General features: G+C 36.7%; 1 protein-coding gene across 2 annotated transcripts in view; it reads right to left on the bottom strand.

The window, feature by feature from the left end:
• Positions 1 to 16,927, bottom strand: part of LMBRD1 (LMBR1 domain containing 1) — an 89,013-nt gene that overhangs the window by 48,518 nt on the left and 23,568 nt on the right. Inside the window, exons 2-5 of one of the 2 annotated variants that reach the window (XM_014307295.2) lie at positions 16,445 to 16,621; positions 8,258 to 8,318; positions 3,701 to 3,798; positions 2,660 to 2,727 (exon numbers count right to left, since the gene is read on the bottom strand). In XM_014307295.2, coding sequence (XP_014162770.1) covers positions 2,660 to 2,727; positions 3,701 to 3,798; positions 8,258 to 8,318; positions 16,445 to 16,471 — 254 coding nt within the window. In that variant the 5' untranslated portion in view covers positions 16,472 to 16,621. Of the gene's footprint in view, positions 1 to 2,659; positions 2,728 to 3,700; positions 3,799 to 8,257; positions 8,319 to 16,444; positions 16,622 to 16,927 lie in introns of those variants that run through there. The other variant, XM_031057605.1, reaches the window with a different exon arrangement.

Raw genomic sequence — 16,927 nt, 5'->3', positions numbered from 1 at the left:
CATCCTGGGTAAATTATGATTAAAATCTAGATCAATATCTAGGCTGCAGAACAAGGAAAGTAAATGCAAGACAAGCAGTTTAAAACTATTCACTCTTGGTAGGGCTAATACACAAGTGTAGATGGATAAAAAGTTTGATCCTTAAATCAAAGTGTCATTAACTGTCATCCTTAGGAAATTATTTTTCAACACATCAGATTTAGACTCATTTCCTTAAGTGAATTCTGCTGTGATATAATTTGCATAACTATTTATAGGATAATTAGATATATTCATAGCTTTTTAAGAGCTAATGGTTCTAGAAAATCTAAGGTAACCAGTTTAATTCTAAACAGTGACAGCCAGAGAAGCTTGCATTTTGGAACCAAATGTTCATTAGCCTCAAAAACAGCCTTTTTTTTCATACTAGGCTGCTTCAGGGTTCCTTAATGTAGATTGCAGTATGTTAAACCCCTTGACAAGCATATGACATATAGAGACAGTAGAGGGAAAGTGCCTAACTTATGGGAAGGGAAAGTTATGATAAGTAAAAACTAGTTCTGAGCATCCCAGTATAAATTTGCCCTATACTTTGCTTTTCATGGTACTCTGCATCAGGTTATTTGTGTGCAGAGGATTTAAGTATTTCAGACATGCACATTTTTGCCAGACAACTGCTTTGTAACAGACAAGTAAAGTAAGTAGTACAAACACTTCTCCTGATAACAATTCAGACAATAACATCCTGCTCACTGAGCTGTGTTATCAAGTCAGAAAAACCTCCAAGACTATGTGGCACTAAACACATTTGTTTCCCAAAAACATCACAGTGATCTCTTGTGGACCAAGGGCAACATCCCGGTAAGAAAAAGACACTCAAACTTTGAGCTTAATATAGCTTTTATAATTCATTTGAGGACAGCTGACCAGGGAAGAGGCAAAAACTTCCTTATGTACACCTTTAAAATTATTTATTGACCTTCTTTAATCATACAGATTACTTCCTAAACCAATCAGAATGGAGGCTGTCTGGCTATGAGACACCAGCCACGTAAGCACAGGAAAAAGACTATTTATTAGGCATTTAGCAGGAAATATTCCTACCCCCCTCACTCTCAACGTGTGTGCAGCAGCACTCTAGCTCATTAAGCCTAGACACCTAGAGTCAAACCGAGTACATAAAATTCCAGTCTATTTTAACATTACTCTGATCCTAACCAGCAGTGAGAGAATCCCCCACTACTGCAAGACTAGTCTTCACTACATCAGTCAAACCACTGAGACAGAAGCTTCAGCTCCAACATGTTTATCTCTTTCTGGTCACACTGAACTCTGTGGCCACTCCCTGCCCTTGATATGAAAACAGCTGACTAAGACAGGTAACTTCTTCAGAAAAAGCATATACATAAACACTGAGACATATGCTACTTAATCTATATAAAACTATACTGGAAATAGAGTTCACATTCTTCTTCAGCACAGACACCTCAGTCGCCTCCTAAAACTGAGCCTTTTCCCCTTGCAGGGAGTCTTGAAGTTTCTCTTAAAAGGGAAATACAAGAATTACCTTTCTCTATCTTACTGGGAAGGAGGAAGAAACATGCTTACAGTTACTGAGGATTCAGCTGACGCCTATTAGAGACACTACCAAGATTTCTAAACTGGATGTGCAATACAATACATCCATCTATACCTATGATGTGAGCTAACTGTCAGAAACAGCTTTTGCCAGAAATTTTAGTAATATTTCTAGACAATGATTAAGGTAATAAACTCCTACAATATCTTGTAAGAACAAATACCTTACTTTCACTTAAAAGGACAAAAGACTTGATAGAAACGTACCTTTAACTTTTATCAAAACTAAAACAATATTCCGGTAAGATGGTATACAACTGGAAGCATTAATTTCACTCTAGTTTCTACTTCACACTCCAGTACTGTGATATGGATCATTTTAGCATACATTTTGCAATTTTTACCAACTTTATTGCTGACATCAAAATGCTAAAAAGCTTATGACACAGGAGACATAAGAAAGATTCAGTATTGGTGTGCACATGTCATGCTTAATGGTGACCTGAAATCAATTTTCTGCTACTACTTGGAGTTTCAGAACAACAGCGCTTGCTGCAAACAGGTTACTCACTTCAGTAATATCTGCCGTTTAAACAAATGCCAGCAAAAGCTTTATCATGGCACAATTAAGTCAAGTATAACCTCATACTAACATTCTTCAGACAACATTTCCATTTAGCAAAGTATAAGCACATAACATCTAATCATTTTCCTAAGAAGCTGTTTTGCAATGTCTATTTCAGAAAAATCACATGAGAAAAGCAAAAACTATTTGATGAACATAGATTAGGACAAATTTTTTACTCCTGTTGTACACTGAAGCATTAATGTAGTTGTGTCAAAGCCACCATGTCCTTGATACTAATTTGCACTGCACGTTCAGTCAGCTTGGAAGCACAAGCACCCCCATAATTAAGAAAACCATTTTATCTTCCAGTTAAACTCTTACTTTTCAGGTACGTAAGTCTCAGGATACTTAAGCCTTATTAGTGATTAAGCTGATGTTGATTATACAGATTGAGTGTATCATAATTTACCTCTTAGAAGCACAGAACTCTGATAAACAAATCTTGCACAGAACATGCTCAATACAAATACTTACCCAATTAACAGAAGAACTGCGCAAACTGTGATGAATCCCAGAGTGTATTTGAGTGCAGTTTTAACCTGCTGAATATTAAAGAGAAAGTTAATACATTGACATAAAATGAATATAAAGGGATTTGTGCAAACTATGAAGTTATATACTTAGCATAACAGGTATTCTACAAAAAACCTCCATAAAGAGCATGAGTAGTTTTATATATAACTCATAAGCATACATTCTTGAAGTATCTCATAGCTTGAGAATTGTGAACAATGACATAGAATTCTGCTTCCACCATAAGCTACGCATCTGAGCAGCTGTGGATGGAAGGCTGGATATATTCACTGCATAAACACTAAAAGAAAATATATACTACTAATACTCTATATTATGGCTATTATTAAAAGTCTCCTTATGTTAAGGTTACAACTAAACAAGGGATAACAATCATGATTAATTGATCAGAAGATTATTACTTTAGTAAAGTATTTTCATTTGAAACATAGCACCTTACTGGCATGCAGTTACTGTATTCCCTGGCAGGTCTCAAACCAGTGCATTACAAAAGTAAACATGTTAGCTTCAGATAAATTATTACCGCCTACTTCAAGAAAAAAAGCAAACACCACAGTAGAAAGACACAAAATTTGAGTACCTATTTCAGAATCAGAACCATCTTCTTATTCTTTACTTTACAAGCTGTCACTATATACGGTTTTTATTCTATGGAGTCTCATATAACAAGTTTTAACTTCCTGTGTATGACATTTTCCTCAAAAGAATTTTTAGAAAGTTTAAAGACTTCACGAAAATACAGACATTAATTACTTATCTCACTAAAGTTTCATTTCATGTGAGACCACAGTGCTTAGACTAGACAATGTCAGACTATGTCTTACTAGGAACTGCTTCAGGATTTTTATGGAACTATAGTAATAGACTTAAATATCACAATGTTAATACCATTTGTAAGTTAAAAAATCATTGTTGCTTTCATGTTTTGGCTATATTCATTTGCCTTTTCATTGCTTGGTCCACTTGCTAGAGTAAACTTACTGAGCATGTGTTGCCATCATCTTCTTCCTTCTCCTCATAATAGAAATAGACAAAGGGAATCCACAGAAAGACACAGAACAGAATGATCGAGTACAGAGCTAGGAGGAAGAATTAAATTAAGAGACAGTTACAGTGGCACTTCATTTACCACACAGTAGTTCAAAGGAAAGAGTAAAACATTCATTTCCTCTCATTCTAGCTCTTAATTTCAAGCACTGAAAAGTCAGTAAAAGTCACTAGCCAGCATACAAACTATTATTGTTTTGTGAACTCCAAAGAACTTTAAAGTGAACCCTTTCAGACTAAGGATTTCAGAGCAATCTTCAATTCAGCAATAACAAAAGACTAAAAGTAATCAACTGTATGTAAGTAATACACAATATTAGCACATTAGCCTAAAGCATAGTGAATAAAAGCAAGCTAAGCCACCCAATTGTTGTTCAAAAAAATGTATATCAAATGAATTTTGATATTAATTTAAAGGTATTTTGATCACTGGACTCTGTACCAGATTTTCCTATTAACAGAAGTATATCATGGATGAAAGACATGGCTGTTACTGACCTCAATTAACAACACAAAACAAGCTGCAGCAGTGTAGTATCATCACTTCATGCTCCCTTTTTAAGAGGACTAATTGGAGATTGCAACAGATATTCAACTATGTAGCCACTAAACCAAACAATCCTCCCATCATGTCGCTTTGATGCGCAGGTGATCATAAGAAAGTAAAAGGTTTAACATATGTCTTTACAAATACTGTCAAGTTTTGAAGACATTAAGACAGCTGGTCAAAATCAATTAGATTGATTAGCCAGTGGCTAGAAGACCAATTTCAGGTAGACAACTTGAAGTTTAAATCTTCAGCTGTCTGTATTATAAGCTGAACATGCTTTAGAGCATGATTATTTAGGAAAACCTTTTAATAGTCCACATTATCTTCTACTATGAACATTGCAGAAGTCCATTAGGAAACTAAAAACTGTGAAGCAGTATGTTACAGTATTTGCACCCCACAAGAAAATTATTCTAGAATAATTTACTAAGACTTCAAAATGTCAGAACTGCTACACAACCAAGACTGTTTGTGCCAGCACAAAATTGCACCTTTGAAGGAATAAATAAAAGTACTCAGGACCACAGAAGTCCTGTAATGTTTGTCTATTTTTCATCTTTGCCCCATTTTGCATGACTAACACCTTACCACATACACATATACATGTAATTAACACCTTTCCATGAATACATTCATTCCCAACTTAAGTTTGCGACTTCTTATCTTGGCTGGTGCACTCCTCACAGTACCCACGCGCCCCAAAGAAATCCACCTTAGCCTTTTTTCCTGAAGTTTGTATAGAAGCCAAATAAGTATCAACACCTAGAATCTAAATATAAATCTCTAATTATATCTAAGTAGAACTCATTCTTTGGAAAAATAGTTCAAAGCGTTAAAGGTATCTACTGCTTAGTGTATTTAGTATGGCAATGCAAGAAGAGAAACAAGTTCTCAGTTCATGAACTCTCACATTTGCCAAGAGCAAATTCAGTGCTATATAACACCTCGAAAACTCAAACTTGAAAAAGAAGCCTTCCTAGGCATTCTACAGCAGTAGTTGTACTACTTCAATATTATGAATAAATGTGACTTTCCATTTATGTTCTGGCACATTGCTCTCAGAAACATTACCCTAATTAGGAAAGTGTTTCTGTAGATCAACTCCACAGTACTTGTCAAGCACAGCTACATATCTCTGAGTATTGAGAATGGCTTCTCCCAGAACCAGACCACAAAAATATGAAGTTGTATTTGATTTGCACTTAGTTCCCAGAAGCCCAAATTCTTGTGTCAATGACTTATCAAACACTTGCAGTAAGCAGACAAAATTCCATGTAAAAATCATCGAAGTAATGCCACTTACCCTTTTCGATAAATTTTTACTCAAAAAACTTTAACCTAGGGATCACCAGACTTTTGCTGACTCAAAAAGGAAATGGAAAATCTCAAGTTTAGCATAGACCTCAAAGCACACATGAAGAGATCCCATAAAATTTAGCAGACAGACCTTGTCTGCTGTGAATCCCTGTGGCTGGGATTCATCTAACACATGTAGGTCAAGATCTTGGTCTATCTCACAAGCAGATTAGAATCTACCAATAACACCCTGTCACCATACACAAAATTTTATCAAAGGACACTGGACATCAAGGTGACTCCAACAGGTAGTACTTACTCACTAGAGGAAGAGCTACACAACACACCTCCAGGTTGCTGTCAGTTGTTTCAACCTCATTCTTTGTGATACAAAGCAAACTGTGGTGGACAGTTTTCAATTACAACACTTTCTGCAAAAGAGCTTTCCTTCCAAACAAACTGACATGCTTTTTTAGAGCATTTGCCAACCATTGATCATTGTTCAATCACTAAAGTACTGTGAGGCATGTTCTATTACATTTGGGGTTAGAAATAGTAACACACTAAGCCACTATGGCTTCAAAGCAATTATTAGACTGGTTTCCTAAGAAAAGCTTTTAGGCTGCTGAAATCCCACTCCAAGATACAGTTATTACAAGCTTCACTCCAAGAGGTACATCATTTACCATTCTACACATACAAACTCATTCTACTTTTGTATCAGTCTAGCCAAGAAACCAGGTGGGAATGAGAAACAGAACACTTTTCTTGGGGGCTAACAACTACTCAAAAAACCAAAAAAGCTTTTCTGTGTTTAGTTACAGCTTCACCAGTAAAAAGCAATGCAAGTAGCAAAGAAATTATTAATAGTATCAAATACCAGTTAAATCCTAGTCTCCACATTCTTGCTACAATTACAAGTGACTTGGATTGAACGACAATGACCTAAGTGCACCAATTATTAATACCATAAATTGTCAATACAACTACACGAGTCAAGTAGGATCTATGTAGTTATGTCTCCATTTTCAGGAGACACAAGGAAATACTGGTATTCACATTCTTTAAGTACAAAAGGGTACTTCACTTCTGCTCATCCTGTCTGTTAAAAAAAAAACTACTATCAAATACTTTCTTAGGAAGATAGAAAAAAAATTAAAAAGTGGAATAGTATTACAATGGAAGAGTTGCTTAACTTCCTCCTTCTCAGCTGTTATGTCACTATGCTGGACAACAGCAGCAGAGCACTAGATGATGTAGGAGAGGCACTGTATTTTTATATATGATTTTTTGAAGACTTCTGAAAAACAAGTTACTATTATTGTTCACTTCAACATAGCTCTAGTTATAAAACCAGTTAAGAACAAGTATATCTTCTCAAATTAAGATGACAAGAGAAAAAAAATTTAAAACCATGTTTAAATCTCTACCACCATCTGGAGGATATGCTATGAAATAAGACATTTTCCTACAGTATTTCAAGTAGACCTGTCCAGAAAAGCCAAAAAGAAAAGCAGTTTTCCCAGTTTAAGTTTAAATCTTTTCCAAAAAATTAGTTCAAGATTTACCAAAACATTCAGCTAGCCCAAAACACCTTACAGAAATTCATCAATCAGTCTTACAAATCTACAGCAAACAGTCCACAGAAGAGCTTGAAGATTATTCTACCTTTTGAGTTGTGAAATATTTCATCTATTAAACAAGACTTTGGCAAACTACAAAGAAAATAAATCAAACACATATCAATTCTACTATTATAAAGTGAAGAATCTCTGTGTTAAATGTTGTTTTTTGAAAACAGAAGCCTTCTTACTACTTTTGACTTTATTAATTTTTATGCTGAGTGAAGCCAATTCTAGTTTGTCACTATCACTGACAGGCAATAATTAATCTGTAATTTAATGAAGTCCACTATTTCAAATAATTTCCTGAACTAAAAAATATTTTCAAAAGAACCACAATCTAAAAGAAAAAACTTTAAGTCTTTGGAAATGTGACCAAAAGCAGGCAACCACCTCTGAGTTTGCATCATTAACTGAAGCATTTCACTCAAACTGTGCTGAGCATATTTCTATACCCACTACATCCATAGTAGTAAAAACTTCTTGTAAGTTTCATAAGGACTGCTAAAAACTGATATAAGACTATGCAGAGGTTTGGTGAACAGTTATTTCAGTCACTTTTTTAAAATATCAGTTCTATTTAGGATGACCACTTTTGAATTAACTCCTTTATGGTCCTCCACAGTAACTGCTACTTGGAACACAGTAGTTGCTGAATCCGAACACTTAAAAGTGTTGTGCTCATGGTTGCATGAACTTTATACATGGTAGATGAGTTTCACACTGCTGCATATCTTAAGTGCCGTAAAAGCTACAGCAAAACCATGTGTTTCCCTTAAGGGACCACTAAATACACACACAGGAAACATGTGAACCACAGATGATACAACAGAAACCATTAGCCTTTTCATGAACTGGCTTCAGTATATTTGCATTTTTAGGGGGCTTTTGAAGATAAATATTCTTTGAAGAGCACTAAGACTCACATTTAACCAAAAAGGAATAACCCAATATGACCTCTAAAAACTTCATTACTTCACTTGAAGGTCCTATTACTTGAAAAAAAAAAGCTAAAATACTTACTGTAATATCCATAAAGTACAGTGTCTTCAATTTGCCTTGAAACATTAGCATCAGCCCAGACCTAGCAATAAAGGATAGAAGCATTTATTAGCAAATGCAATAAAAGAAGACTACATGAGAATCAACCACTAAACACAAATAAAGGGAGAGAAGTCAAAACACTACTTGTAAAGAATTCCATGCTAGAGTGCTAGCAACAGTGAAAACCACTGGGCAAACAGGAATAAGCATAGGACAGTTTCACAAGAGGAAGGTTTTAGACCCAAAGGATCATTAAGCAGTTCTGGCAGCTGCCACATATGTCCTGCTAATTTCCACAATATCTTTATAAAAAGAGTCTGTGAAGATAATCATAGAATGATCTGTGTTGAAAGGGACCATCAAGCATCACCTAGTCCATCCATCCTGCCATGAGCAGGAACACCAGGTTGCTCAAAGCCCCATTCAACCTGACCTTGGAATGCTTCCGGTGCTGGGCATCCACAACTCCTCTGGGAATGCTGTTCCAGAGAACCATCAACCTCACCATACATTTCCTCTTTATAGCTGAATCTACACTCAGTTTAAAGCTGTGTCCACAGGCCCTGGTCAAAACTGTTTCTACATCTTTCCAACAAGCTCTCTCTATATTGAAAGAATGCAACAACAGCCCCACAGAACGTTCTCCTCTCCACATTGAACAACCCCAACTCTTTCAGACTGTCTTCACAGGAGAGGTGTTCCAGAACTCTGACCATTTTTGTGGCCTTGTTTTAATAGCTTTCTTGCTAAAACAAGGCCACAAAAATGGGCCACATGGGCCACACAGTTGGACAAAGTACACAATGTACACAGTATCTCCATTATAGAATAGCTTTGTTTAAAATTTGCATATACAGATGCAACAATACTTAGACATAAGAATAAGAAAAGTTTTTATTATGCTCAGTTATATATCATTCATTAACTTTTACTTTTGTTAGTTATTACATCAGTTTAAGCTATCATCTCCTTTTTCAGAAGTACAAGACTTCACTTTTTTGTTTGACCAAGACTTTAATTACATGAATATTCAACTTAGCAATATCTAATATTACAAGTCAAATTCCAAGAGCACTTATATCCCTTATTTCAAGAAGAGCAAAAGTAACTGCACTACTCAGTCCCAGGGAATGGTCTGGAGAATAGAAACAAAGAAAGTGAAAATACAACTCTTAACTGTGTTGGAAACTGCAGTCAGCCAGATGGATGAAATCAAGCTCTTGTGCCTACTCCCTCTCCTCCAAGAGAGAAACTATTGGTTTAAGGAAGCTAAATATTTTATGACAATCATTGACAGACAAACTCTGGGGTTGAATAAAATGGTCCAATGCTGCCCATACAGGTTAAATATATTTCAGAATTATTTTAGCTTTGTGGGATCCAACCTACATGTGGTCAAGAGCAAGAAAGTAGTTATCCACAAGCAGAATTCTTTAAAAGCTAAAGAACACACGAACATAACTGAATTGGTGAAAAAAGAAATATCCAGTACTGTCAAAGCCTGCATACAGAAATGAAAAAGGGCTTTCTTCAAACTAGTAAGGTCAATCCCTTTTAGTTGTAAAGACACACACATTAACAGGGAGACATGAAAATGCAAATGAGCACACTACTTAAACATTGCTCCCCTAAGACATAAAGACACTTTGGCATTTGGTTTTTCAGTTCCCTCAGAATTGCATAAAGTCACCTGGAATATGGGCTTGATGACATACCATGAACACTTTTTTGAATCTCTCAGAAAATCAGCACCAGCTTCCTTTTTCTTACTATACTAAGACTTCCAATAGATCAGTTTACATTAAGCTTTTTAAATTCACTGTATGAACTAAATTAGATTATCATCCAGCTGGAATTTGAGTAGAAAAATACACATCCATTTTGACATCTAATCAGCAAAAAAAAGGGATGAAAAATATTTTAGCAGAAGGGGCAGAAGAAACACCTGAAGTATCTGTCAGGTACACAGTAAGCTCAGTCTTTGAAGACTGCCAGGCTCACACCCAACAGCATTTTAAAAAAAGAAATTTCTAGGCATTTGTATTAAAATATACCAAAAAAGAATTTGACTACAATAAGAAAAGAACAGATACAGACCATTTAAATTGCTTCATGTTATATATTAAGAAAATGCTTACTTTAATCAAGGCTAAGGGAAAATCAAGACTGAAATGGCCTGTTTGCATTACTTGATTCCAAGTAGCTATTAGAAAAAAGGTCTCTCCTATGAGCAATGGAGACACTTAAAATGCACAAAACCAAGAACAAGCAAGAAAAGCAATAGCGAGACCAAAGTTTAAGAGAGTTTAAGAGACACAGCCATTGTACAGAAGAGGTATCTAGTAATGGAAATACAACATGGCTTAGCTGCCCAAGAACTGCTTCTCCTTCAGCTACAGAGAAGTAATTTTAACACAATACAGATGAAGAACTGTAAACATTACAATTGCTTTTCATTTTCCAAATTAAGTTGCACACAGGACCAGAGTAGCATACCAGGAAACATACACTACACCATAGTAAAATAGTGAGCTGCTATATTACACCAAACAAACTGAAATTGTAAATGTGTGCATTTCACCATTACTTACATCTGCCTCAGAATACAAACTTTGCATTACTCTGCACAAGGAGAATATGTAATGCAAGCCAATTTAATGGTATATCATGATTATTATGTCAGCTTTCAGTCAGCTGCTGAAGCCCCACATTTAAACAAACTACAAAGCAAACACTTAATCCTAACTGGCAGATTATCCATATGCACACACCATCAGCAACTCAAAGGCAGTAACCAGTCCATCTGAGCTGTTGCAAAGGCTACTGACAGCAGCACTGTCTTGTCAAAAGCAAGCACTGCTACATGAGTAGCTGAGCTCCAACAGTCTTAACATCTCTGGTGACATACTAAGCTGCTAGGTATAGGAATTTACTCAATTAGCACATCCAGGACTCTGCTGAGAACTCATCTAAGCAGCCTCCTAGATCTAGTCTTTTTCTTTTCCATTCATTACAACCCAAGCTTACAGTATATACAGCTAATGGCTTAGAAGCACAATAGATTAGGGAGGTGAAAATTCATACTACCTTCAACAAACAGTTTAAGGTGTCAAAATGGGACCACAAATTTTCTAAGGATCTGCAGAATTCAGACATTTCACATTGTTGTGCTGTACTTCATTTTGTTCCATGCAGTTTAGCCAACACATATCACCTTTAAAATACGTGCACCAATTCATTGTACTGAGAGACAAGGGAAATCACAAATTGCAATGATATGTGCAATGAGCATAATGACCCATAGTAAACTATTATGCTTAAGTATTTTGTAATGTAGGTCATGTTAAAAATGAGTGTAAAAAGTACATAGGCTGATAAAATGTCACTATGTAAGTAAAGATATAAAAAAGCAGCTTAAGACACTAAGTTTACCTAAACGCTAAAGCCAAAGCAGAGCTCCCTTAGAAGATTAATTTTATAATTATATTAATGGAAAATCAGTTACAAAGAACACTTGCTCCTGTGTTAATCATCGAGCAGAGTCTTTCTTCTTCCAGTAACTCTGTCCAGTTAGTAACTCATGTTAACATACATTAACAGAACAGTACTATTCAAACTGTACAGATAACTTCCACAGATAAAACCATTGCAAGTTAATCTGACTTTCCACCCTTTATGGCGAGGAACAGCCATGAATTTCATTCTTTTGTCCCCATTAAATTTGACATTTTTAGTGTCACTGCTGCACCCTGTAAGACTTTCATGAGTACCCAGGGAAGCTAGCTCCCATTCTCTGCAAACGTCCCTTAACAGAGCTTAAAGTTATGCAACATTACAGGTCTCAGTATTTGTGATGTTTCATGAAATGTAGATGAAGCACTCATTCTTCTGATTAGCCTCTCCCAAAGCTTAGGCAACAAAAGGAAGATGCAGTATGAAAGAGTGGAGACTGAGTCATAGCAAAATATGAGAAAATTTTGTATCCAGATCTCAGATCTTCCAGCCTGTTACCTCCAAAATGGGACAGCGGCAGGATTTTGACTGCCAGATGGAAAGCAGCATCCAGAAACATGCACATCTCAGCCTCTTCTGCCTAGCAACAAAGTTTTGGCCAAGTATTATTGCTTCATAAGTAGTAATTCTTACTCAGGAAGGAGGTACATTCTCAGTCAATCATAACTTCTCAGTTAGCATCTTTCTAAAAATAAAAACCCAGACATTTCTAGTGGTTTTGTATGCTGAGCATCTACATAATGAGTTGTTCCCCTCTCACCCTAGTAAGATGCAAAAAACCTTAAATGGTCTACAAAAAGTACCTCCTATCAAGCAGATGCTACTCTTTCAGCCATTAAGAGGACAACTGGCTTTTAACAGCTCACACAGACACCTAAGGCTTGTGACACATTCAGTCTTAATCAGACTGTAAGAAGCCACTGGCTTTTTAACTTCATATAGTAGCAAGAATTCATACATTTCAAAAAGGAAATGAAAGGTTTCATTACCTTCTTTGCCTTCTGCTAGAACAGTAGGAAAAGAGACAGTACAATGATGTGAGCATCCTTGTTTCAAGCAGTCTTCCTGCTGCAAGACAGCATCAGCTATGCTTTAAATATTTATGAGACTTGTAGGTCAGACCCAGAGAACTTGGGTTCCAGCAAAAATATTATGTTTTTAAGCTATGGCAAGGTTTTCTGCTCCTATGTGCTTGTTATAAGTCCAACAAGTTTTCAGATCAAACAGATCAGATGCAACTGGATGCATCTGAAATCCTTTGAAACAAACTAAAGCACTGACAGCGCTCACAGTCAAAACCTTTGAGCTGAAATGCTGCTGTTGAACATTATCAGGACTTCACTTACAAGGTAATACTCAAGTTTTCACTAGTATTAGACCAAAATCCTCCTTTCCTACTTAACAGTACTAGGAATCAAAGTAATCCCACCCTCCAGAAAAGGTGTTCCAGTGAATTTTACTGTGTACCTACTGTGTAACTACTGTGCAAAACATGCCAATACCAAACCTGCTCAATTCACTCAGTATAAAAACTTTAAGATAATATTTGTTAAGTCTCAAAATGTGGTGAGATACACCATTATGTGCTAAATGCTACAAGGCACTTTCACCATAAGCCATTATTTGTAGTAACTGAAAGATGTAAAAACAGTACCTTAACAGTCCTGTTGAAATAAACAAAACCTTAAGTTAACAAAGGTTGACCAAGCCACAGCATACAGCCCTTGTCAAGGAAGGCACTTCAGAATATATGACGGAAAAGGGCTACACAACACTTTACAGTGAATTCCTCCAGAAAGCAGCATAATATTCACAACCTTCAGAAAAAGATACTCTGCTTGGGTATTACAGTTCAGCAAATCTTCATAGCCAGGACATACCATCTTCCCTTGTCACAGAACACACACAAAATTGCCAATGAGAACTTTGAACCATCAAAGCCTTCAATTTAACCTCTGCTGTTAGTGTAGTGTGATTCTCCCTAGGTTTGCTACAAGCTTATTCATCTTGTAAATCTCCAGCTATATCCACAAGTTGACAGTAAGGTCAGATACATCAAAAGTGAACTGGAAGTTCACATATAGTACCTCTTTGAAGTTGAGCACCCTTGTTTCTCATGACTCTTAACACTGATACCAGGAATTAGAGCAGGGGCAAAGAGGAAAAGTATACACACAGAAGAATTTTTTACCTAGAATCTGGATAACTGCCACTGCTCTTTTGGCATCAGCTCTGAAACCATCCTGATGGAGTTTTTTGATGAACTACTAATTTATCTACAGAGACTATTATCCACATCTGCTACCTGGATCTCCCTCAAAAAGTCACTGAGAAGATTAAAGACTTAACTCACTCTGCCCATCCAAAGCAACGAAGGTTTCTTGCCAGAGCCATAGTCCTTCAGACCCCAGCATCATTTATAGGGTCTTGGAAGTGTTGGGTTTGAAAGAATGGTCCAGAGAAAGGCCAGTAATCTTCAGGAAATATTCCAAACACAATTCAGTCTATCCTACTAGCAAAGCAATGGCAGGAAAGAAGCACATGTTACTGAAGACAGTTTAAAAGCTTTAACAATTCATGAAGACCAAAGAACCATAGAAAATACTGAATTGGAAGGGACCATCAGGACCAGGACCCATCAGGATCACCACTCCCAGTCCTGTGCAGGACATCATGTGCCTGATTTTAAGATGCTGTCAGCCTCCTACTTCATTGCCCCTTAAACTGGAATTACCAAATCAATAAAGCTATGTTTACCTATAGGTTTGTAGGTTCTGACTGATTTCAGAGTCACTCAACTTCAAAGCCCACATTAATACTTCTATGCCATAATTTCAACACCTGCGTTTGGATGAAATACATTACTACCAGTAGAAATCATGTTATTTCTGCAAAGCTAGAAACTCAGTTCAGCCGAGTCTTAAAAGACACAGAAGAATGCTTCTTTAAGGCAGTATGGAGCAATTTTATTTTAACAAGCCATAAGAAGTACCTACCAACATTAGAACTAAGCAGAACAAAGAAGCCTCAAAAGCATAGGCAAAAAGACACTTTACAAAAAAAGTGTTTACCACAAGCATGAATGTTTGCTCTCAGTACAATTTTTAAATAGAACCTATCCACCTCACCATATCGCAAAACATGTGTCTGTTAACAAGGAATTCTAGCCCACAAAAAAACAGTATTATAAGTAGTTTTCCTTAAGTAATTGTATTTCCTTAAGCAAAAATTTGTAGTGACTGCATGACCACCTTTGATGACCTGTTCTCACAGGTTTGTTTCTAATCAGGCAAAGTACACATTAGCAAAATGTGTCCTTTGCAGCACAGAATTCTGCTTAGTCCTCACTAGATGTGCATTTTTCAGCTGGACCTAGTTGCACCATGATTATTTCTCTAGATAGTCAAGCTTAATGTATTTAGGACTACTGTTTTCATTGAATTGCTAGAACCCTGACATATGAAAGATCTCTTCCATCATCTAGAATGTCTTTAATTCCAAACAAGCAAGGCCTGAAAACACAAATTTTTCTGAATAGCACTGAGTAACAGCTTAATTTATTCTGTATTCACCATGAGCAATAAAGATGACAAAAAACACAGCTCAATTCTAAAGGCTTCTCATAACTTGCATTTATATAAGCACCAACCAAAAAGCACTGTATGAGCTGCAAGCTAGTTTTGAAGCATTTTGAAGCCTTACATAGATCTGGCAAGACCTATATCTTCCTCTGGAAGAAGGGCTGGAAGGGAATACAATCTGGTGTGCAGGCATTTACCTGTCTCCCACTCAGTTATTTGTTTCAGGGTCATAACTTTTACAAGAGATCCAGTTAGGCTCCAAACCCAAGTAAGTTGTTATTCAAGTTAGCTACATACTCCAGTTCAACCTCTTGTTACTCACAATGTCCTTACAAAGACACTGGATCGATATCTTCAAGAATTCTTCTTGAAAATTCAAGTAATACTTGAAGCATTGGGAAGATCTCTTACAGGAATACTTAGAGCAGATGACAACAAGTACTCATCTCATTAGGAACTCATTTTGCACAGCAACCCACTACAGTTTATAAATGCAGGAGTTCAGTTAAGGCTTTATCAGCCAAAAAGAGATACTACAGCATTCCCCTCTGCCAAGGGTTCCTGCAGCTTTCAAAATGCTTAATTCAGGCTTTAGATTGCAGGTAGATTACCACAGTAAATCTTTATACATCTTTAAGTGCTCCAGTACTAAATTTTTTTTCTGACTAAAAAGACATAATAGTCCTAAATTACAAAGGGGCAATACAGTCTATCCTTGAACAAAAGCGCAACAGGTTTTATTCTACAATGCCCCATCATGATGCACTAAAAAGCAACCCTTAAGCAATTTGTTTATATCCTCAGGACAGTACATTCACTCTAATGCACGACAGAAGGAACAAGCACTTGGAAATGAGTAGAATATCTGAGAAGGCATAGAAGTCAAAACTGAAATCCAGTTAAAATACCAGATATGTTTTATGGACAGTACTAGTACCCAGCTTTGAGAAAAGTCAAGTCACTAAAATAGGTATTAGCACTGGTTTCAAACAGTTTCACAACCTAGGAGCATCCTTTTGCAACACAAGTGCTTGTTTGGAAGAGGCAATTAACGCATTTTTAAAGTCCATACCTTAAATGTACCATTTTGGTTTTTCATGTATGAGACCAAAAATATGTCCACTGGCAGAAGCGCTGATGTGATAAGAGCAACGGCCAAGGCAAAAATTGCTGTTATGGTAGAAATCACTTCACTTTCCCGCCGACTCTGATATTTGCGCACATAAACCCAGCAGAAAATTAAAATGGCCTGAAACACACAGGGAAAAGCACTTATGAGTTGTGTAATAACAATGTCAGCAAGTAGGTACTGATGTTAGACTCTGTACGGATGCCTGGCATAGCATTAACACACCTTTTACCTGAACACTCAGCACCAGGGTTATACTGACCACACAACAGGGTTATACTGACCACACAAAAGTCACTCTTCCTTAAGAGCAGCTGGAGCAACACCACCAGCGCTCACACACGGAACACGCGAAAACACAAACAGCGCGGCTCGCCGGGCGGAGGGGCAAGGCAGCCCCCGCTGCCAGCTCCGCGCTCTGCCCTG

The sequence above is a fragment of the Geospiza fortis genome, unplaced genomic scaffold, assembly GCF_000277835.1.
Source record: "Geospiza fortis unplaced genomic scaffold, GeoFor_1.0 scaffold264, whole genome shotgun sequence".
Lineage (NCBI taxonomy): Eukaryota > Metazoa > Chordata > Aves > Passeriformes > Thraupidae > Geospiza > Geospiza fortis.
Note: the sequence above shows the minus strand (reverse complement) of the source record. Positions and strands in the feature narration are given on the sequence as shown.